The sequence below is a fragment of the Rhinatrema bivittatum genome, chromosome 1 (assembly GCF_901001135.1).
Source record: "Rhinatrema bivittatum chromosome 1, aRhiBiv1.1, whole genome shotgun sequence".
Classification (NCBI taxonomy): Eukaryota; Metazoa; Chordata; class Amphibia; order Gymnophiona; family Rhinatrematidae; genus Rhinatrema; species Rhinatrema bivittatum.
Genome location: NC_042615.1, coordinates 522,312,260 through 522,337,034, shown reverse-complemented (window position 1 = coordinate 522,337,034; position 24,775 = coordinate 522,312,260). Strand labels below are relative to the sequence as shown.

The 24,775-nt window shown below is 44.9% G+C and overlaps 1 protein-coding gene across 5 annotated transcripts in view; it reads left to right on the top strand.

Annotated features, from left to right (window-relative positions):
- Nucleotides 1–24,775, top strand: part of PIP5K1B (phosphatidylinositol-4-phosphate 5-kinase type 1 beta) — a 303,447-nt gene that overhangs the window by 215,791 nt on the left and 62,881 nt on the right. For all 5 annotated transcript variants that reach the window (XM_029612941.1, XM_029612950.1, XM_029612975.1 and 2 more), the window contains 3 exons: nt 15,416–15,621; nt 21,562–21,645; nt 22,090–22,138. In XM_029612941.1, the coding sequence (XP_029468801.1) occupies nt 15,416–15,621; nt 21,562–21,645; nt 22,090–22,138 (339 nt within the window). The remainder of the gene's footprint in view (nt 1–15,415; nt 15,622–21,561; nt 21,646–22,089; nt 22,139–24,775) is intronic.

Below are 24,775 nucleotides of genomic sequence, written 5' to 3'. Positions count from 1 at the left end.
TCTTCTGAGTATTCAGGGACGTAGACCCTCGAGGAGCGAGTACCGGATCCCGTCTTAGCAATCTGAAGTAAAGAAGAGAGAGAGCGGGGCCCCTGAGGAGCGGTTACCCCTAGGTAAGTTTGCAGAGGCCGAGCAGCGGAGAAAGGTGTTACCTCTGCTGGTGGCTTCGGGGCTCCTGCCTCAATTTTGTCGGTGAAGTTCCGCGTGGGGCAGGGCGTCCTCTTCCCCAATGGCGGCAGGGCTCCCTCGGCAGCGTCAGCGGCATGGTCCCGTGCCAGTCGGGGCGTTCCCTCTGGCAGTGACGCTAGGAGATCTGCTTCAACGTCGGCAGCATGGTCCCGCGGTACTCAGCGCCAGGACATGCCCCCTTGACGTCAGACGCCGACGGGGGATCAGTCTGCGCGGGAGATTTGGCTATTTAAAGAGAGCCTTTTCCGATGCTCTCTGCTTCGGCCACAAGTGTTTCTTGGAGTTTCCTGCGACTGGTTGCCTGCTGTCTTTTACCTGCCTGACCTGGACTGTTCATTGGATTACCCTGCTTGCCGCCTGCCTACTGGATTGTTTGCCCTGGTTCCTGATTGTCCGCTGCCTGCCCTGACCTGGACTGTTCATTGGATTACCCTGTTTGCCGCCTGCCTACTGGATTGTTTGCCCTGGTTCCTGATTGTCCGCTGCCTGCCCTGACCTGGACTGTTCATTGGATTACCCTGTTTGCCGCCTGCCTACTGGATTGTTTGCCCTGGTTCCTGATTGTCCGCTGCCTGCCCTGACCTGGACTGTTCATTGGATTACCCTGTTTGCCGCCTGCCTACTGGATTGATTGCCCTGGTTCCTGATTGTCCGCTGCCTGCCCTGACCTGGACTGTTCATTGGATTACCCTGTTTGCCGCCTGCCTACTGGATTGTTTGCCCTGGTTCCTGATTGTCCGCTGCCTGCTCTGACCTGGACTGTTCATTGGATTACCCTGCTTGCCGCCTGCCTACTGGATTGTTTGCCCTGGTTCCTGATTGTCCGCTGCCTGCCCTGACCTGGACTGTTCATTGGATTACCCTGCTTGCCGCCTGCCTACTGGATTGTTTGCCCTGGTTCCGGATCGTTCGCTGCCTGCCCTGACCTGGACTGTCTATTGGATTACGCTGCCTGTCTCCAGTCCTGTGTGCCTCTCCTACACAAGGTAAGCGGTCTTCGACCTTGGTTCCACATTATCTGAGTAACAGTGGTAACAAAAGGTTTCCCCTTGCTCACTCGGATCGTAGTTGCAAGTAGCGTGGACCACCGAAGCAAGTCCCATTGGAGTTCCTTGCTAACTCAGTTTGTAGTAGCAAAACAAAGACCTTTTAAATTGGAAACGGATGACGTCACTATGGGGGGATGCCCCCGAGGTTTGCGCCCTTGCTGGTAAAAGTCTGAAGCGCGCCTGCGCCCTTACGTCATCAGAAACATGGCGGATCCGTAGCGTCAAGCCAGCCCGGGGATACCGGGGTGAAGAGGCAGGGAGAAGCCACGGCAGCATTTGTCTGTCAGAGCCGAAGGGAGTTGCCACAAAGGTAAAGAGGGTGGAGCGAGGGCGAGAATAGGCACGAATGCAACAACAAGGAATGAAGAGTCAGACAGGACCGGAGTCAAGGCTGGAGTCAGGTCCAGTGGAGTTCAGACAAGGGTCAGGGCTGGCAGAGAACTAGAAAGGTTGGTGTCCAGACAGGGATCGAAGCAAGCAGAGATCAAGCAAGGTCTGAAGATAGTCTGGGTCAGCAACAGAAGAATAGTGTGTGGAAAGGCTGACAGGAAGTCAAGGCAAAGCAGGACAGGAGTACAAGGCTGAGTGGAGAGGCAGGGCAGGAGCATGGTTAGGCGAGGCTGGACAAGGCAGGAACACAGCAAAGCAAGGCTAGGCGAAGCAGGAACAGTAGCAACATAGCACCAGCGACTACCGCAGGAGAACCTGTTGCTGAGGCACCGGCTGGTTGCTCAGGTCTTCCTAATATGCTAGTCAGGATGTGGTGTAATCAGCTGGTGGCCCCAAGAAGTCCAAGCTGCAGAACCTATAGAAAGGGTCCAGGATGCAGGAAAATCTAGCCAGGATGTTTGGATGCTGCATATGGGTCTGCACATTAATGCAAATTTATGCACAGTTTATTGTATAGGTCTTTCAGCGTGCGTTTTAGCGCACATATCTACATGGCTATTTGTTTTGTACAGGTTTTCTGCGTGTATCTCATTTGCATGCTGTCCCCTTATTACATCCTGTTAAGGGACCTGCTTTTGCCACGTGCGCTAAAAAAAATATGAAGTGAAAGATAGCACTGATATCACCACGGGTCTTATTACATCGACCCCAACGTGCTGTACAGATACACAAAAGAGACAGCCTCTGCTCCCTGGATCTTACAATCTAGTTAAAACAAACATGCATGACAATCTGTAAGAATTTATTATAGAAAAGTGCTTAAGTTTTGCATCATGTTAAGTTTTACTGATTTTCTTTTGCTTCAGGTATTTATGTTTTCTTGGATACTTATTTTATTGTTAGTTGGATTCATTTTTTTTTTTTTTTGTTGTTGATCACTTTGTTTTACCAAAGTAATAAATGTGATTAATAAGTAATAAATAAACTAAGCTAAACTTAGGGCAATTGTAGGCAGTGGAACCTTCCAGAAAGACTGTATGAGGTGGCTGGAAAAAAATAATTTTCTTACTGACTTTCTTGAGGAAAAAAATCCCCAAAACATGAAATACATTTTCTGTTACTTTATAAAGAAAGAAAACAGAATTCTAAGGGAAAACAGTGACCAAAAAGCCTTTGGAAATCTGTTTCTAAGGATGGCTGTTCAGTAGTGAATTTTGGAAGTGGTACTTCAGGCTTTAATCTGTTGGTTTGATGATTGACAAGCAGTGAAGAATATACTTCTGTGCAATCTGTTTAGAAATGTGTATGCTTTGTAATTCAGGCCTTTGGCATAACAACAGCTACAGAATAAAAAGTTATATAGCGTTCCTGGAACATCACAAATGTACCTTTTGACTGTCTCTGTCCATACCTACATGGTAAGGATGCGGGGGAACCAAAACATTTAAATTTGCAAATTATTTTGTGAGAAATTGCCACATTTCCCCTCTTCCAAACTATTGCTGTGGGATATGAAACCCCCTCTCAGCTATGGGTCCACCTTCCCAACCCTGGAGAGCACTGGATTCGCTCAACTAGGATAGGGGAAAGAGTTTTCTGAGTCCCATGGACTGGGAGCAGGAACACCTGCAAGGCCAACGTGGGCAGAGGTTCCCTTCAGATTGAAACAATGTCCACACACATACAGGTTGTGCGCCAAACAGAAAGAAAGTTTACTTGCAAAAAATAACCAATTTCAGCAGTACAAAACAAAGTCCATAGTAAAAATGGAAGAAAAGTCCAGATTCAAGAATACAAAGCTCAATATTCCTCCAAAATTATTCTCCACATAAACAGATCTTACATTCTATACGTCTTTGCAAACCTCAGCACTCTGCTCCTCACTTCACAGGATCTCTACTGTTCCCAAAACAAGTACAGAGTCTTGCTTGATCTTTCTCACAGTATTCACGACTCAGTAGATGACCCATGAGAATCCTCCCCTTGTTTCTTGTGGACAGATATTCCAGGTCTCCCTTCTGAAATATCCCTGGAAAAGGATTCTCTTCCTTTCCAAAGATGCTCCAAAGAACTGGAGAGGCAGGCCAGAATAACATCTCCTTGTTGTTCTTTCTGTTTTTTTTACAGTTTCCTAACTCACTGCTTCTCAAACTCAGCTCTGTATACACTGATCCTTCAATAACTGAAACTCCCAGCCAGCTCTCTTTGGCCTGGATTTATCAAAATGTACTAAATATTGCAGGTGATAGAAAAAGAGGCATGTTTTATGGTAATAGGCTGTTTATTGCAATTTGCACTAATACCTATGTGAAGATGAGAGAGAGACTAGCCATAATGACCACACACTAGATAGGTATTTATATCTCTATAGGAGGCCTACCTAGTAACTCGAGGTGAGGTTTAGGTATTAGTGTAGCGGTTAGGGCCACTTTGACATTCAAAGCGAGACTACCGAACAGAACAGTGCTCTCTTGTGAAGATTTGATGACCTTTGGGTGAGGAAACTCACCCAAAGATGAGATTTGTGCAGTGTTCTCTCAACCTAGCTTGATGGACTCTCTACCTGGGTAACATCAAGCTAGGTTGAGAGAACTTTGCACAAATCTCATCTTTGGGTGAGTTTCCTCACTCCGAAGGTCATCAAATCTTCACAAGAGAGCACTGTTCTGTTCATATGTCTCACTTTGAATGTCAAAGTGGTCCCTAACCCCTACACTAATACCTAAACCTCACCTCGAGTTACTAGGTGGGCCTCCCATAAAGATATAAATACTTATCTAGTGTTTGGGCATTATGGCTAGTCTCTCTCTCTCTCTCTCTCTCTCTCTCTCTCTCTCTCTCTCTCTCTCTCTCTCTCTCTCTCTCAGACTTTGCATGCAAAAATACCTTATAGAATTTTGATAAATGACCCTATTTGGTAGCTATTCTCAATAGTAAGACATAAGAGGGCTCGATATTCAGATGCTGGATGTGTTCAGCAGTAGCTGGATAAGTCATTTGGGAGTGGGAGGATCAGGGTGGCGCTACTTATCGGGCTAAGTAGTGATATTAAGACATAGCCAGAAAAGTTATATCTGGCTAAGTGGCAACTTCTACATGGATATTCAGTGGCATAGTCATGCCACTGAATATCCTTGTAACTTAGCTGGGTAAGGGTTATCCGGCTAAGTTACTTAGCCATGTAAGCTATGAATATCTACCTTAGATACTACAACACACTCTAGTGGCCAAATAGGGGCCACAGACCTTTCTCACAAAAAGTGTAGAATTTTCAAGAAACTAATGTAGAAAGGGCCTGTTGATTGGACACATCACACAAGGCAGTTTAGGGGACATCTAAGGGGGCCTCAATCACAACTCGCTCACCCTTCAGGAATAATAACCAGAAATTGATCCCAGGCAGTTGGTTTTATTATATGGTTTGGTTATAATAATAATGCAATAAGAAATGATAAATATATAGGTAATGATACTAATACAGTGTAGCACATTCTTACATAAAGTAGCCAAATGAAGGGGCACAGTGTGTTTCTCACTCCTTTGAGATGGCTTCTTTTTTCTTCTCTCTCTTGCTTGGTTCATAACTGTTATCTAATACTTTGCTGTGTTTCTGGACTGCCATGTAGTAAGGGATTGTATCAGAGGTCTGTGAATTATGAATCCTTAGGTGTACATGTCCTTCTGCCAGTGGAAAGCAATTCTGTGGGGATTGACTTTTAACCTCAGAGCTGTGCCAGAGATGAGTCTGGGGGTATGCCTCTACACGTCTCTGTATATTCTCACAATTGCTGTGAAGCGTCTGTGTGGGCTCTGAGTTCACTAAAAGGTAGTCAGACTCATGTTAAGTAATCCCATTACAACCAGTACACTTATTATAAATATTCCAGCTGTAAAGATTGAATATGTTTCTTACTGAGACTTATATATCAGGACTAAATGAGAATTGCATAACTCCTCGACTTTTTAATCATAGTCCCACCATTTAATAACTTTTTGTGAGACTTTTTACTAATACTTAATTGGAGGGGACTGGGAGGGAACTGGGCAAAGGCCCGATCGTGTCGGAGCGCATACTTTAAAAAATTCCCTCCCTGCACACGCGACTCACCTGCACATCTGCACGCCGATATTAAAATCGGGCACTGGTGCACATGGGTATCGTTTTTTATAACATGCGTGTGGCGACACGCGCATGTTATAAAATTAGGGCATCTTTGAAAATCTATGCCATAATTAACACACAAATTTATTTCTCTTCACTTTTCTTCAAAGCACCTGACACGGTGCTATGTTTCGTAATCTGCTTCAGGGGCTTTCTCACTGTGTGCTCATGATCCATCCCAGCATCTCTCATCAGCTGTAAAATTCGGAAAAGACATTCAATGCCTGTTATGCGCTTACAAGTGAACTTCAGATGCAATCAACAAGCAGTGCATTCTATCCCAACCAATCACTTTCTTCTATTTTGCAGCTTTAGTTATCACATTGCTAGACTATTGCAATGCCCTTTATACTGGTCTCCCTCATACTTCACTAAGGCCATTACAGTTAATTGAAACTTCTGCCACTAGGTTACTCACTGACACTCTTAAGCACGAACACATTACTCCCATAATGCATAGCCTACATTGGCTTCCAATTGAGTATCACATTCAATACAAATTTGGGTTTATAATCCACAATCTATTACATCATATCACTTTTCCTTGGATTAGCAGTATTCTTAAAGTCTATGTTCCTACCAGAACTCACTGCTCAGCCTCACAGGCTTTACTGGAAATCCCTTCTCTTCATGCAACTAGACTTTCATGAACCTATGAAAGAGCATTTTCTTTTCCAGGACCCTCACTCTGGAATGCCCTCCCACAATCTTTGTGTATCATGACTGATACAAAGAAATTTAAAAAACCCTCAAAACACACATTTATAATTGTCTTTCCCCCACCTGCTATTGACAACTAATTTTCCCCTTAGTTCAAGATTTCCTTTCGAAATGTTGAAATGTCTTAGGCTTATTCCATCGACCTCCCTGAATATTGTTCAAAACCCCATATTATACCAGTCAGTTTCTACTTGTAGCAACGACCAATGCTAAAATCTTAGTAAAATCTTGCAGAGCCTTGTATATTTTTTATTAACATTATTTGACTTGTATATTGTCATAGCTCAATTATATCTGTTTTTGTTACCTGCCCTGAAGGTTGGAGGGAGCAAGATGCAAATTTATTTATTTTATTTATTTAAAAATGCTTATATAATTTATCAACATTATTAAGCAATTTACAATAAAACATTCACAATTCAAACATAAAAATATGGACACATCATAAATTATTCAAAATCACATATCAATAAATTAAAATATATAAAATAAAATAAAAAATAGTTAAAAAATGAAATAAAAGATAAAAAATAGAAATAATAATAAACTGCTGTCCCATCCAGCTCTCTGGTAAATTATTAAAAATTTTTAGAATGGCCTGCTTATTATACACTATGCAGATATGAGCTAAAAGCCTGCTCAAACAAGAATACCATCAGCATCTTTTGAAAAGTTGTTAATACTATTTCATTTTTTGCTTGTTGTTAATTTTAAATAAATAAATAAAGATATAATCCACTCCTTTTTTAAACAAATGAACATCAATACCAATCAATAAGCTGTGCATTTTATCACAACCAATAGTATTCAAGAAAGCAGAGAAAACTGCAGAAGGTTCATGTGAGTTGAAGGTGCATGCGAGCTCTGGCCTACTGCACAAGATTTAAGGTGGAAGCAATATTCTCTAATAGTTGCAAGTAATCCCAAACTCTGGGTGCTGTGTGAGAGAGACATTTCTGCGTCTGGCTGATAATATTCAGATATTTTTTCCTCAAGTCAAAAAAAATCTTGCTCCACCTTAACATCAAAAAGAGCTCCTAGATATTCCAGAGACTGAGAAGACTGTAACTTGCTCTTGGTAAAGTTGATTACCCAGCCCAAGCTTTCTAAAACTTGTACTACCCTGTTGGAAACTGTGACACTCTCCTTGCAGGACTTGGCTCTGATAAATCAATCATCCAAATAAGGATGATCCAAAATCCCCTCCTTTCTCAAGAAAGCTACTTTGACTACCATTACCTTGGTAAATGTTCATGGAGCTGTAGCAAGATCAAAAGGAAGCATTCTGAACTGAAAGTGCTTCTTTGAAATGCAAAATTAGAGACATCGTTGGTCTTCCCGGATGGGAATATGGAAGTAAGCTTCCGAGAGATCTAGAGAGCAGAGAAACTCTCCCTTTCGTACTGTTGCTAAGTCTGGTGTCTATTCGAAAATGGGAGAAGTGAAGACTAGTTGCTCCATTGAGATTGAGAATAATTCTAAAGGATCCATCCTTCTTGGAACTTGAAGCAGAACGGGCACTACCTCTTGCAGGAGCTAAAGCTTTTCGATGGTAGGCTGAACCACTAGCTTTTTGAAAAGTGACATGCATGGGGAAGCCATAAATGCATTAGAAATTGGAGTCGCAAATTTTAGGACATAGCCATTATGAATCACATCCAAAAACCACTGACAGAAGTTATTTGGGTTTACTACTGATAAAAAAAAAAAAAAAGCTAAAGCGAATACGCACAGATATTTGTAAGAAGAGGGCCCACCAACTCTCATTGAGAAGAATGGGAAACACCTGTGGAACCAAATAACTCTCCTCTGGTTTTTCTGGCTCCTGGAATGGACTGATTTCTTCCTTTAAATCTGAAGGATTGGGAAGATGACTATTTCTGTGGTCTATACTTCCTGGAGTCCCTAAATTGACCATGGCCTTTGCTAGCCCTATAATAAGGTTGAACCTTATCCTCTAGAAGCCTTTGTGGTTTAACTTCACCAAGCTTCTCAACAGCTTGTCTAGAAAATTGTCAAACAGTTGTCCTTTAAAGGGAAGTTTATTTAGACAGGCTTTGGATAATACATCAGCCTATCTACCAATGCTAAAGTCATAAAAGTCTCCTGGTAGCCTCAAAAGATGCTGAGGAAATTCTAATCAGGTCACACAGGGCATCAGCTATGAAAATGGCTTCTGACTCCAAACGGGTCACCTCCTACCCTTCAGGTAGCTTTTGTACCCAACAGAAAAGCAAACGAGCAATATATCCTCCACGGATTGAAATCTGTACTGTCAGTGCCATGGAAGTAAAGGTATGCTTTAATAGAATTGTGATTTTACAATCCTGAGGATCTTTGAGTATAGCAGCTCCCTCTACTGGGATATTTGTCATGTAGGATACTGTAGAAACCAACGAATCAACTCATGACATTTGAAAAAGTCTCTGGATTACATCCAGTGCAAGAGGATTACGTTTATTTAAAGCTTTAACACCTTTAGGACCAGAGCCGGGGAATCCCATTCTGAAAGGAGCATATCTTTCACCTCAGAATGCAGAAGAAAGGCCTGGAGAATAAGATCCCACAGAGGAACATCCTTCACTTTAGATTCTGACATCCTAAGAGAAGTGACCACCTGAGAAATAAAGGAGGCAATTTCATCCTTGTAAAACAGACAGATAATTGTATCATCAGTACCCTCTGAAGATAATTCACCAACCTCTAGGGAATCACAAGTATCAGTTTCCCCAGTGTCATCTGTGTCAGAAACAGGAGGGACTGCAATATTAGAGCCCCTGAACTAAAAACATCTGAAGAAAACCTGAGCCACTTTAATGTCACAGGTGCCACCATTGAAACACCTGGAATTGGACACTGACCCGCAGGGAGAGAGGAACTCCCTCTCCCCCTTCATCAGACCTTTATATAGCAAAGAAGGCCTGGTGTAAAAATAAAAACATTCAGGAAAAAATTCACCAAAACTAGAGGAAATGATGCCTGCAAATGATACCACATTGTTTTTATCCACAGGAGTCAGCAACAGAAGTTTCTCAGTGGGCAGAATAGATAACTGAATATTTGCCAAGGAATAAAGGAAAAAAAGTATACACATCCAGTGAAGAGAATAGTTTTTGAGAACTCTTTGGAAGAGTCCTCTTCAAGTTCAGAAGAAGAAGCCAGCAGTGCTGTTCCTCCTCTTCCTTTTTTAGAATAGGGTCGCAGACACACTATGCTCCAAAGGACTCATCGAAGCAGATATCCGGGTCGCTATCAACAAGAACCACCCTGGCCCAGGTCGCACACCAGTTTACAGTTTCGACAAATTCAACAGTTGTGGATCTGTCTGGTAAGCCTCTAACTCATATTCCATTATCTGTTCTAGACAAAGGACTCTCTTATGTACCAACTTATTATTATGACCTATTCATTGCCGTATGGATCTATACAGGTTTTTCAGGTTGTTACAGATTAAACTGTTCTTTTTCTTACATCCTACGGACCTCCCGGATATGTCAGACATACAATCTAAATCATCATGGCACCCGTCTGGTCCCATTGATCCACATACAAACACATACATTGAACTTGTTAAGATCAGCTGAAGAACAAGGTTTCCTTATAAGATGGGAGTGGATTTTTTTGTCACAAAAAGAACCTAAAATACCAGTCATCTATACTGTTCCAAAAATTCATAAAAGGCTTGATTGACCTCCAGGCCATTCAATAGTTTCTTCGTTACGTTCTGTATTAGAACCATTACCTACATTTGTTGATTTATTTTTAAAGGCAGCAGTACAACAAGCAAAATAATGACTCACATTATGCCTCTGGTTATTGATTGGTTATGTTGCATACTGAGTCCTCACTGTCTTTTTCTTCTAATTGGAGAAAGGTCATTCTACTAGTGCTAGCTCCAAAAAGAAGCTGACAGATTCCGGTTCTCATGATCATCATCGACCCTGCATTGCTATATTTGTGGAAACAAACTGCAGGATTCGTTCAAAATATATTATCTGCATTAATTCCAACTGCAAATGTGCCCTTTCCCCCTTCAAAAAATAATTAACTTGGTAACATTTTGACATTAAGCACCATCATGAAGGAGAAACATATATCTGTCCAAAAATATGGGCAGATTTCTTGCCTTTGTGAGCACATGAACTCCAAACATGAATTGATCCTTTCTCTTTTTGTTTTCGAGCCAGCTCTGGTAGGATGGCCCACTCCAAGTAGAAGGAAGAGGAACGAAAGATGCAGTAGGTAACAAACCAATAGATAAGGGGTAAGAGGGATTAATGGGCATTAACCCTTATTATTTATTCAAAAATTTGCAGTGAAGAAAGCTCGTAGACATGTTTGTGATAATACTTGCAATCACTAATGGTTGTATTACATTGTAGAACAATGATATGTGGGACAAGCAGGAAAGAAAACTCTTAGCTAAAAGGGAAAACTTTAGATGAAAATTAGGTGAAAAAATTATCTGCAGCTGTATAAACAATATTCTAAACACAGGATATAAAGTTTAAAAAAAATAATTCAAATCCCCCAGTGCTGACTGTACCATCTGAAAGAAATACAGATTGTTTTAGTGGGTGACTATATTTATTTATTAATTTGTCCTTAAGGGGTCTAAAGAGGAATACAAAAAGCTTCTTGTGATTTTCATTCCCTGCAAACCCTATTTAATTGAGTGTTAGCTTTAATTATGTTTCAGATCATTTCCTTTTTGGCACACAACAGAAAAAAAACAGAAAGAAAATGGGATCCGGGCACAGTCATTTGCATGAGATGTTGTTATTTTGCATTGCAAATAGGAATGCTGCCTAGGTAGGAAGTGTGTGAGTACACACAAAAAGAGGAAATATTGTATAATGCTTTTTTCACATTTTATTTGTATTATGACATATTAAACACCTATCTAACAATTAAAATCTCTCTAACACACACACACACCCTCACACACACACCGTTACAGATAAAAACGTACATAGACTTTACTCATTGTAATTTCAAAAATATACTAAAATTCAATACCAGTCACTATTTCATGAAGAATATTTAGAATCTGAGAAACAATTGTATCAGTCCATAAGACCAAAAAAAAAAAAGTTGATTTTTGAAATTACAATGAGTAAAGTCTATGCACGTTTTTATCTGTAACGGTGTGTGTGTGAGGGGGTATGTGTGTGTTAGAGAGATTTTAATTGTTAGATAGGTGTTCAATATGTCATAATACAAATAAAATGTGAAAAAAAGCATTTTACAATATTTCCTCTTTTTGTGTGTACTCACGTATTACGATAAAGAAGAGGTGGTGACTTTGACCCTTTGTGTTATTATGCCTGGGTAGGAAGGCCATCCCTGAGATGATCTGCTCAAGTGCAGGAGAATGGTTTTGTTTTTGAAGCGAGGTGTCTAATCTGGCAGCCAAATTCTGACCTGCTGAAGGAATCTTTCATTAGTGTTTGTGTGGAGCACTTTACTCGCTGTGTTGGAGGACTGCACCATATGCGCTGTATCTGCTTTAAGGTTAGGTGCCAAAGGCATAGTAGCAGGAACTTAAGTTTCAACGGGTTCCTAACGTCCCAGAGCTATCTCATGCTTCAGGAGGCAGAAGGGAAAGGTGCAGCACGGAAACATAGAACGAGGACTGTGAGGCCCATCTCGCTGCCCAGTTTTCTTTCGGTTTTAATGCCCTAGGACCTTCCTCGATCTCTGGGTTTTGCTTTCACATCCTAACAGCTAAGGACCCTTTGTGCTTATGGGAAGGGAGCGCGCCTTTTAACTCTCCAGTGCAAGTACTTTTGTCCGTCAGTGTGGCAAGCATAAAACTGATTAAGACTTTTCTGTTTGACCCAGCCTTGTCTCTTCCTGCTTCCCTTCTTGATTTATCTCGAGCGTTGCTCTTCATCTTCCCGCCTCTCCGTCACCCTTGTTTTCCTAGCACTTGTGTTGGTTGAGAAATGCTGGCAGTGGTGAATAAAGCTGACTGAAATTGAGATTACGGGGGGGGAAACACCCAGGGGCTGCCTTTAGTGTTGGTGAGTGGAGAAGGGGAATTTAATAATTCAGGTGCAAGTGAGCTGAGTGTTCTTAGGATCAGAAGGGACAGCATTCCTGCTCAGGGCAGATGTTAATTTTGGCGAGTAAAAATGTGCACATTGGTGCACATTTTTTTTTTTTTTTGCATCGGGAGAATAGATAATAGCCTCGTTAACATGCACATGCATGTGATGAGCGCTATAACCCTACGTGCACGATCGGACGCGCTAACCCCCGTTTTGCATCAGGGGTTATGGACGCACGTCCAGCACCCCTGCCGATGCAATACCGATGCAGCCAGCGCACGGTATTGCATCGGCCTGTTTCTGATTAGTCATGAGAAGAGAGGGGTGCTGGGTGTGAACTAAATAGGAGGATCTTGTATGCTTTTCTGCCCGAGAGGTGGATTTCAGAGAGAGAAGATGACAGGAACTGTCCTGGATGCAGAGAGAGATTTTATGCTCTCTGTCTGGCGTCTGGGATGTATTCATAGCGGTGTTGTCAGGAAGGACTGAGGAAACCGATTGATGCAGTTGCTCTTTTTCTACCATTATTTATGTTACTATGTATCTTGGAAAAATCCTGTAACCCTCCTCTGTGTGACTGAGTAGGGTGGTTCCTGTTCTAAATAATATAAATACTTTATCAACCTTATTTCACTAATCAAGAGACTCATGATTCCTTTTACAGTGTGCGTTTATGATGTCAGCAACTTGTAGAATGAGGCAGAGGGACACTTTTCTTTATAACATTACTGGACGTACACCGCTCTGTACAATGGGATAAGTATTTGGGTACGATAAGTCCCTTTCTCAAAGAGTTTGCAATCTAAGAGTGTATCTGGGGTCCCAGGAGGTAGAGTGAGCAACCAAAGGTCACAAGGAATGTCAGTGGAAGAAGCAGGATCTAAATCCTGATTCCCAGCCCATTGCTCTGACCAGCAGGCCACTCCTCCTTCCCTTCTGGATATCTGTGGGGTGAAAGGCATAAAGCCAAAAAACATTTGCCTTCCTCCAATGCCCAGAGAGCCATTGTTTTGAAACAATTTTCAACTATTTAATCACCCTAAATTCATAAGAAATGTACAGTCTAAAAGAAACATATAAATCCTTGTTTCATGATGACACAAATATAATTATGTTTTTGCTGAAATTACAGATCATTCTGCAAATCATTTTGGGACTGACAACATATTTTGAATCCAAAAATAAGATAGATACGGCTCCATCCTCATTGCACTTTTTGATTTGGCCTGATTCGCTTCTAAGCAGGACAGCACAGCAAGGATAATGTTCCCTTTACAAGCAGCACATCTTGTCATTGCACAGTCGCTGGAATAGGAACTGCTGTAACCACATCCTCTGGCAATGAATTTCAGAGATTAACTATGCGCTGAGTGAAAAAGAATTTTCCTCAATTTGTTTGAAATGAGCTACTTGCTAACTTCATGGAGTGCCCCCTAGTCCTTTTATTGTCTGAGAGAGTAAATAACCTATTTACATTAACCTGTTACGCCGAGTCGCGCAGCCTGCCTCCATTCCCTCCGAGGCCGCTCCGAAATTGGAGCGCCCTCGGAGAGGACTTTCTTTCCGGCGCCCCCCATCTTCCCTTTCCTGCCCCTAACTAACTCACCCCCTGGCCCTAACTAATTCCCCCCTACCTTTATTTCAAAGGCGTAACTTGCGTGCGTCGGGCCGGCTGCCAGCACGCCATGTTCCAGTCCGGGGGCTGGTCCGGAGGCCGCGGCCATGCCCCTGGAACGTCCCCGGATGACATGCCCCCCTGACACGCCCCTGACGCCCCCACAGGAAAGCCCCGGGGCTTGCGCGCGCCGCCGAGCCTATGCAAGATAGGCTCGGCGTGCGCAGGGGGTGGAAGGAGCAGCTTTTCGGGGGTTACGCCCATATCTTACGCACGTAACCTTTGAAAATCTGCCCCATAGGGCATAAGATGACCGCGTCCATTGGCGCAGGCCAGCACACGCGTGTATATGTGCACCTGCGCGGCTGTTTAAAAGTTACCATCAAAGCTCGTCAAATGCCTTTAAAAGTGTAGAGCCTCAAGCACAGAAACAAACAGAAGCATGAGTAGGAGCAGTATTTGGTGTGGCAGCTTATTTGTACGCACAATCGCTGCTACACGCTTGGAAGCGGATGTAAAGCACTTGTGGTTGTTCCTGCTGTTGAAATTGCTCTGCAGTGGGGCCAGCCCTGGACTAAATGTTTAGGCCAGCACTAGGGAAGGGGGCACCACAGAGTGCTGAAAATGTGCATTTTTATTCTGTTGCCCCCCTAGTTGTAAATTAAATAATTTGCTTAACATTGCTTACTGCTATTTAGTGCTAAATAAATAAAATACAAAGTTTAATATAGTTGTGGGGGTCTGGCCTGGGGAATGGCCTGGAAGAAAACTGAATTTTTAATCTCTGATTTCACCTTCAGCACTTATGGAGTCTGAAATATCTGAGATAAGTCAGATAAGCAGTGGAAGAGCCAAGGGGGAATCATTGTTGGGCTGTGCTTAGGGCATCAATTGTCCTTAGTTGGGCCCTGAAAGGGGCAGCTGCTGGAGAAGAATGGGCTGATTATTTGGGATGAACAGGCAAAACTTTTTCTCCATTTTTGTTTGGCTTGTCCACTCTCGCCACATTGAAAACTTGCAAGGAATAACAAATTCAGTTTTATTGACAGGCAGTGCTCTGTTCCGTCCACTTATGCTGTGTGGATGAAAACAGGGCACGTTCTTTTATGGAGCCTTTTAGCGTGCTGTTCCGTGCGCGGCGTCTGTATCACGTAAGGCTGGCTGTCCACGCTGATTCTGGTCACAACATGCTCAGCCACACACTCTTTTTTTTTTTTCTTTCTCTCGTCACTGACAGGTATTGGAAAGTTTTAAAATCATGGACTACAGTCTTCTGCTGGGCGTTCACATCTTGGATCACACTTCCAAAGAGAAAGACGGAGAGACCACTCAGAGCACGACGGACAGCAAGCGCCCCGGCGGACAGAAAGTCCTCTATTCTACAGCCATGGAATCCATACAGGCCCCTGGGCAAACCGTCGACGTGAACATCACAGAGAACACGTAAGGCAGACCAAGACGGCCACTTTTGAATCTCAGCGCAAGCCGGCCAGTGCTGGAAATTTAGTAGCCACCAGGCCCGGGGCAGTGCTGGAAATAGTTCCCAAACACGGTGATAGTGTCCTGCTTTTTCAGCTAGGGTAGGTGACCTGTGTGGGAAGAAATGGGGGGGGGAACACCGGAAAGAATGTGTAATGGTTTAGAGTCGGGTAAGAATGGGGGTAAAAGGAGGCAGGACTTGAAAAATCCGGGGTACCTAAAATTTGGGGGTCTGGCATCTAAGAAAAAGTTAAGAGGTTATGCCAGGGGGAACTGTGTCAGGGCTCAGGCCTAGGAGAGTTGCAGTGGCTGCCGATCATAGGATCCTGAAGCTGTAAGGCAGGGGAAGGGAGGTGGGGGGCGAGAGTCCGGAGGGGGAGAAAAGGCAGGGGGCTTGGAAGCAGACTAAGGTGGAAAGAGTGGCTGGAAGGAGATGGAGAAGTGCTTGAAACAAGGGTAATGCTTGGAAGGATGGGGAAGAGGTGTTTGAAAGCAGATGAAAGAAGGAGGAAAAGGGGTGAGGAAAGTAACTGGAGGGGAGAGGTAAGGGGAGAACAAAGAAAAACAAAAAGGAAAAGAAGCAAAGAACAAAACTAAACTAAAAATATAGACAAAACAGAAAGAAAAAAGGCAAAAGATCAAAAAAAACAAACAAAACCATTTTATCTGGCTCCTAAACATTTTTGGCTGGCGCCAACGTCTTCTAAATATTTTTCCACCCCTGTAGAGAGGCCTTATAGAGAAGGATAAAACAAACAAACACATATGCAAACAGAAGCATGAGCGGGGCTCATTAAACATCACATCTCCCTATTGGGTAGTGAGAGGAAACTGTGAAACCATTCCAACCTTCCCTTTCAGCAGGTCTCTGCCCAACCTACTGCTACCATGTCACTAACATCTGTGCGGGATCAGCAAAGGGTGGCACCAGTTTAGCACGTGCACTGCCAGAATTATTCACCTACCGGAGCTCATTCAGAGGTGACATTTGTCACCCACGCGAAATAAACCCCTGTTTTAATTAACCCTATTCCTCACTGTTCCACTGAGATTGCTAAATCTTGTAAGTGGCAGCCACACAAGGGGGCCGATGCAATTCAGCGTGCTCAGCCAAGCGCATTGTTTAACCTACGGTTGAACACGGGTTTTGGATGTGCGTCCCCAACCCCTTATTCCAGAAGGGAATCATCGCGTCCAAAATGCTGTCCCGCCCCCCCCCCATCCCCCGTGAAACAAATAGCGCTCATCACATGCAAATGCATGTTGATGAGGCTATTAGGTATTTTCCCGAGCTCCAAAAAAAAAAAAAAAAAAAAGGTGAGCCCGACCTGCGCATTTTTACGCTCAGAAATTAACGCCTGCTCAGAGCAGGCATTAATTTCTGAGCAGCCCAAAAAAGTGTACAGAAAAGCAGAAACTACTGCTTTCTGTACATCCTCTGACTTAATATCATGTGATATTAAGTCCTCGGAGCCAAAAGGTTAAATAAAAATAATAATTAAAAAAAAAAAAAGTATGCCAGCGGTCAGGTTAGGAATAGGGATGCTCGTAAAATTGAGCGTCCGTTTTTCTAACCCGCTGCCAAGGAGGTGCTAGGGGCGTGGCGCGACCCCTCATTTAAATATTCGGTTGCGCGCCCAGGAGAGGTGGCTGGGGGCACGCGTTCGGAAAGCGGGCGCTCAGCACTGAGCGCCCGCTTTCCACGCTGATTTATTGCATCGGCCCCAAGGACAGGATACAGTGCAGGTGAAGAGTGAGTGAACGGGCGATGAGACAGAGGTGCTTAAAAGGAAAAGAAAGCTTGTCCTTTGGCTAGCTGTCTTTTGTGAAACAGGCATGTTTACAGTGCAGCTCAGCGCCACTTCAGAGAGATACAAACCAGATCACGGATGCATTCACTCATCCTCTAAAAATACAGCACAGTAATTACAGTCTCACTTTGAAACAACCACAGCCTGGTTCATCTTTGATAGAAACTGGCCGGTAGCATGACCGGTTCTCTTAATAACCCCCTGCCTGGGGGTTTCCTGTTTTTCCTTTGCCATTATTTATTTGGGCAATAGCCTGCCTGAGCTGCAGAATAGGGTGGATTTCCTTCTCTGAACTGTTTGATGTCAGCTCTGTCCTGAAACTTGGCTGAGAATGCCTACGCGGCCCTTTGAGCGGTGACATCGCCACGTTACCGTATATGTACGAAAAATGATGGGGTGAGATTCTTTGATGTACTGCACCGTATGCCAACCGCAGCAAGGACCTGGTGGCAGAATCTTTGTGACAGAGCGGTGCCAATAAGCGGGCCCTGCCGGGAGAGCCGTGTCGCTGCTCCTCGCTAGACTGCAAGCAGGCCTCATGCTGCCGGTCTCTTAGGTGAACCAGCTGTACAGTGTGCACGCACTTCCCTGATCTTTCTCCTCCCATATCCCGCCCCGTGCTGCAGGTCTTTGCTGACCCGTGATGGTCTGTCTTCTGGGGAGCAAAGTAAGGCTTGCAGCATTTCTCCCTGCAGAGCCATTCTCCGGTCCTGTAGCCCATTGCCATATTATACTGTAGCTGTGCCCAGTGTGGCAGTGTCCAGCTGCTTCTTCCACACTGGGCACAGCAATAGAATAACTTTGGCCATCAGAAATGTGAGTTTACTCCACCCCAGGCCCAGAGTTTCATTTCCGGTGCACTCGGGGAGGGCACTTCCAGTTGAACAGTACACTGGCGCTGTGCATCCAATTTTGGCAAACCGTTTAACTGTAGATGCCCACCCCAGGGAGCTTACGTTTGTTCAGCTAGCTGTAAGTTCCTACTCCAAAGAGAAAATTCTTGCTTCCAAGGCCCTTTTGGCAGAGAATTTCAAGTCAAATCAAAGCAGGCGATCTCCGGGGTGGGCAACTACATCTAGCTTAACAAAGCATAAACTGTCTGGCAGGCTCCTAAAACTGAACAGGATGCCAAAGTCAGATGCACAGCATCAAAGTGCATGCTGTTCAGCTGAAGGTACCTACCCCAGAGAGCTTATGCTTTGATTTTACTTGCCATGCTTTGTCAAAATTGCATTACATGTGAAATTGGTGCTCTGCATCTCAACTTGTGGGCTCATTATGGAATGTAAGATAAAAGAATAAGCTCTCTGGGGAATGCACCTACAGTTAGATGAACAAAGCATTGGATGGGTAGGCATCAACAGCTGAACAGTGCATACTTTAGCACTCTATGTGCCTATGCTGTCCAGCTGTTCAGGAAACCAAAGAAAACCTGTGACTGGTGCCTGCCTCACAACTTACATTCGGGGGGATACAGTACAGTGCACTCCGGTGGAGCGCACTGTTAGCCCGCGTTTGGACACGCTAGCTTTACCCCTTATACAGTGGCCCTTCGTAAAAAGAGGCGTTAGGGACACTAGCGCGTTCCTAGCGCCTCTTTTTTGACAGGAGCGGTGGCTGTCAGCGGGTTTGACAGCCGACGCTCAATTTTCCAGCGTTGGTTCTCAAACCCGCTGACAGCCACGGGTTTGGAAAATGGACGCCGGCATAATTGAGCGTCTGCTTCCGACCCGCGGGCCGATTTTACTTTTTTTTTTTTTAATTTTTGGGGCCTCCAACTTAATATCACTATGATATTAAGTCGGAGGGTGTGCAGAAAAGCGGTTTTTTCTGCTTTTCTGTACACTTCCCCGGTGCCAGCAGAAATTAATGCCAGCCTTTGGGCAGGTATTCATTTTTTAAAGTAAAATGTGCGGCTTCGCTGCACATTTTGCTTTCTGGATCGCGCAAGAATAACTAATAGGCCCATCAACATGCATTTGCATGTTGCGGGCGCTATTAGTTTCGGGGGGGGGGGGGGGGGTTGGCTGGCGCCATCTTGTGCTCCTACCATGTGACAGGAACCAACCAATGGCACCGGTAGCCCCTGTGACATAGTAAGGGCAAAGGCTATCGGCGCCATTTTGATTACTGGCAGCCAACGGCCCGAGTGCAGGAGATCGCTCCCGGGACCCCCGCTGGACCACCAGGGAGTTTTGGCAAGTCTTGGGGTGGTCAGGAGGGTGGGGGGTTGTAGTTAATTAAATTTTAGCCGGGAAACGAATAAGAATGAAACGCATGAACGGATCGGGGCCCCCCCTTGCCGAATGTAACGTATCTGCCCCCCCCCCCGACAAATACGAATACCGAATGTAACGTACACGGTCCCTCTGCACATTCCTATGAGGTTGTGTCCAAGTCAGAATGCCCAGTGCCAATCTTGCATGCAAGGTCATTTTTGTCACACTCCTTCCAACTTCAAGCACTTACTGCCCTACTCCAGTTTTAAAGCACGTTTCTGCATTAGTGTGGATTTTTCAGTTTAACTCACATTTTAGCATGCTTTTTTCGTTTAGCGCTCTTTTTTAAACTCCTGTTTGATTTGCATCCCACTGCGTCTTGCAGGAACCCCTGTTTTTAACACCCACATTAAGTAAAATCCGCGCTAAAATTTCACTCCAATTTTAGCGCAGGTTTTATTCCATTGGCCTCAGAATGAATAATAGAAGCCATGCCTTGCCACTAGGGACAGCCCTTTCAGTACAAAAGCAATTTGTACAGGGAAATACTGGACTGGGAAGTCTACCCAACTCTGCATGTTGCAGTCTGTAAATCTGCCCAGTGTTAGATATATGCCCCATTAAAGTCTGAATCTGGCGGAAAGACATTTTATTTATTTATATATAAAAGTTTGATGTCAGCTCGCAGCAGCAGCAGTTGGGCTTTGGTTCATTCTCAAATAAAATTCTGGGGAGGTAGCAGGTCATCTACCCAGGACTACAGGTTGACCTGGCTGTACTTAACCAGCTAAGGACATAAAGGATAAAGCTCAATCTCCTGAAGGTAGCCAAGCTTGAATCACTGACAGCTGGGAGATCTTCTTAGTGCTGAAGTTATTCGTAAGCACTAGGAAATGTGATAACCAGAGCTAAAGCAGTGTGGCCACTCAAGCTTGTACAGCTGACAGCTAGAGCAGTGTAGACAGCGACAAACTGGGCAGACAGGGGGGGTTGGCCAAATGTTTTTTTTATTTGCCGAGATGTGTTATGTTACAGTTACAAATGCAATTCCAAATTAATCTTACAAAAAAGACAGGAAGCGGTGTGAGTCACGGTGGGACTGTGGCAAATTGGTTCTCAGAGAGGCAATCATACTGCAGACTCACCTGTCTGCCACGTGCCTCCATAGATGATGGTATTACCAGTAGCACAAGAATTATTACTTTAATTAATTAATAATCAGAGGCGTATGATGTAGCACAAGAATTATTACTTTAATTAATTAATAATCAGAGGCGTATGATTAGATGACTGCTCTCATGTGCTTCAGAGATTAATCTGAGTATGAATTTGATTTATACCAATTCCTGTATTTTTATACCACTCATATATTAATAACAGGCACTTATTAAAGTAACTGATTTTCATTTGTAAATATACTAGTTATAGTAAAAAAAAAAAAAAAAATCTTTGAGGACCAGCTCATAGTGCCGCCATGTTATATACACTTGGGTTCGAGTCCCAAACCCAGTTACCACTCCTCAGACCGGCTGGAGCACTGGTCACAGTCGGTCCCCCCTCTGGGAGGGAGTCCCAACTGTCAATCAAGGGAGACACCTACAACATTGGGTCCCTGGCGTATTTATGAAGGGCCCCATCCCTCTCTGTCAAACGATTGCCACTGCAAGGGCCCAGCTAAATGAGAGAAAAGGCGGGATCAAAGTGGAATTGGGGGGGTTTAGGGGAAGGCAAACGCAGATAAACCCCGGCTGGAGCAGATTGCAATTGACCTGGAGGTCCAGAGGAACCGGAGGAAGCCGCTAGGGAAAGAAAACGAAGCCCCTTTGATTTGCAAACTGACCTGAAGCTGCTTTTTGTTTTGTTCTGGTGGACAGAATGGGAGGCATTCCAGCTAAAAGCCACAGAGGAGAGAGGCTGCTTCTGTTCATGGGGATCATTGATATCCTTCAGTCTTACAGGTACGACTGATCATAGCCATTGCCTTAGCCTGAAATGTATTATTTTTATTTTATCATCCAAACATACCCTGCTTTGAGCAAAGTTTATTTAGAAAGGCAGGTAACAAAAAAAAGGTAACATTTCTGCAGTAAAGGATAAAGTTACAATTATAGAATGAGTCCTATACTCAAACCACTATAGAATTGACCTGGACATGTTTTTACACTCATTTAATAGTTAATCTCGTCTAAAAAACTGTTACCGAACCTTATGGCACCTATGTAAAACGAAAGATTATAATTGCATTACTTTTATGTGCCTTTATGTAAACCGTTGTGACGGCACCCACCTTAATGACGGTATAGAAAAAGATTTAAATAAATAAATAAATAAATAACATTTGATTGGACAGGTATAATTTCCTGTAGTCTGTTTCATATTATTCATTATTATTTTGTGATCAGGTTAATAAAGAAGCTGGAGCATTCCTGGAAAGCACTTGTTTATGATGGGGTGAGTCACTTTCTCATCGATTATTATTGCTAAAGTTGTACTCGGAAAAATTCTGATAATTTTGCGGAAAGAGAGTCCCCGGTACGTACCCGGATCAGTCTAGACAACTGGGTTTTGCCTCCCTTCCAGCAGATGGAGACAGAGAAAAACTTCGAAAGCGCCCTCTCATAACCTGGTGTGCCACCTGCTGCTCCTCAGTATTTCTCTGTCTCCAGCAGATGGAGGTGGTGCAAAACATGCGGTTCTGATCCCAAGTGGAAATTTGAGTTTAAAAAAAACCAACAACCCCAGGAAAGAAAAGGATTTCAGTTGGAGCCTCCCAGGGAGTTGTTAGGGCCCTGATGGGATCATCCTCCCCAGTAGTAGGCAGCAGACGAACAGGGCTTGGGAACCCCAAAATTGGCTCCTGTCTTGTGGCCGGCGGAGTGATAGCTGGTGGTCCAGCTCCTTCCTCCTTTGCAGCCTCTACCAGATCTTCAGGGAAGTATCCCTTTAATTTATTTCTTCCTCTCTTGTTAAAAAAAAAAAAACAAAACTGAACTTTTTTCAGCTGAGGGGAACTCGACAGCAGGGCTGATCGGCTGCGCGGCGGTTTCCAGTTATTCGGGTCAGTGAGGACGATGGGTTGGGTGATTTCCTTCCCTCCAGATTCTTTTTCTCTTCCCTTTCCTCGGCTGCCGGCGACTGCCCCGAACTTCCTGCACCCGACATGCTGCGCATGAGCCGGTGCTCGCGCTGTGGAGAATGGCTGTCGGGCCGTGTCTCCTCGGGCTGCTGCGACTTGTGCCACCCCGGCGGGAAGGGCTCTTCGGGTGCTGTTTCGGGTGCGATTGCGCAGCAAGCAAGCACCAGGAGGTTGCTCGCTGCTCAGCAGCTTACAGCCGACCCGTTCCCCCTAAGCACAGGATTGGCGGCCATTTGGGGCGTGTTTCGTGCCGCAGAGGACAGAACTGTGGGGGGTGGGGATCTACCCCCAGTGCTCTCTCCGGCCAGTGCCAGCCCTGTGGAGGCCTGAGGGGCTGCAGGGGGGCTTCATGAGGAGGACCCTTTTTCCCTGGAGGGGAATTTAGGAGGTCCTGTGGTTTTCTCGCCAGAATTTATTCTTTTGATGCATCAGGCCTTTTTGGTCAGTGGTGCCCCTAAGAGAGGACTCCCAAACCCCCTGGGGTGTGCGGGTCTGCCAGACAAGATTCCCAGGGTGGATGATACGCTGACGGCAATCAGGATCTGCAAAATGCAAGCCCCCATGGGACGGAGGACCACACGAGACGCTTTTCCGGAGGATTCAGACCTGGGGGAGGGGCTGTGTACCCCATTTCGCCCCCTGACGCCCCGGACCTTGAGACCAGGCCTGATCATTCACCCTCAGTGGAGGGGGATGATCCAAAGGTGGTGCAATTGTTTCAGCGTGACGAGTTGGCACCCCTTATTCCACATGTCCTGGCACAGCTTGGGATTGAGGAATCGCCACTGCAACCAGGTTCAGATAAGGTGGATCCTGTCCTCGCGGGCTTGCGTGGGCCCGTTATGACGTTACCCCTGCATGCCATGCTCCGACAGATGATGCTCCAGGAGTGGGATACTCCAGAGACAGGTCTCAAGGTCAGCAGAGCGATATACAAACTATATCCCTTACCAGAGCATATCTTGGACCTCCTGAGGTTCCCAAAGGTGGATGCATCCGTTATGGTAGTCACCAAGTGCATGACTATTCCTGTGGCAGGAGCAGTGGCCTTGAAGGATCTCCAGGATCGTAAACTGGAGGGTTATCTCAAAAGGATATTTGACGTCTCTGCCCTGGGCATTCGTGCTGCGGTTTGTAACAGTTACATGCTCCAAGCAGGCCTCCGCTGGGTGTAGCAATTGCAAAGTGCCAAGGATCTTGATCCCTCAGAGGCAAAGCAGGCCGAACGCTTGAAGGCGGTAGTGGCGTATGGTGCAGATGCCTTCTATTTTCTGCTTCGCACTTCCTTGCATACCATGGTCTCTGCGGTGTCAGCGCACAGGTTGCTGTGGCTCCGGAATTGGTCGGCGGATGTTTCCTCCAAAGCTCAGCTGGGGGCACTCCCCTTCAAAGGCAAACTCCTTTTTGGGGAGGACCTCGAGCAAATGATCAGGAGTTTGGGGGAGAACAAGCTCCCAGAAGCTAGGCCTAGAGGACAGAGGCCCTTTTCTTCCACCCGCTCCTGCTTTCATGGCCAAAAGCAGTTTCGGCAGAGCAGAGCCCCCAACTCGGGCCAGAGGCAAGTCTTGGGGAGGTTCCGGCTTTGGTCGCAGTATATTGTGGATGCCGGATGGCCCGGGAAGGTGCGGGACAAGGGCCCAGCGGGGCCAAGTCAGCACAGTGAATTGTGGCCGACCCACTCCGTGGACCTCGTCACAGGGGGCTGCCTTTCCCTTTTTCTCCAGGAGTGGGTCAAGGTTACATCAGACCGGTGGGTTCTCAGTGTAATAGAACATGGCTACACATTAGAATTTGCTCGTCCGTTAAGGGACATGTTTCTGGTGTTCCCTTGTGGGTCTTCAGAAAAAGAATTCGTAGTGCGCCAGACCCTATGTTGACTCCATTCCCTGGGGGCCATCGTTCCAGTCCCCCAGTCAGAGCACGGGAAGGAGCATTACTCCATTTACTTTGTT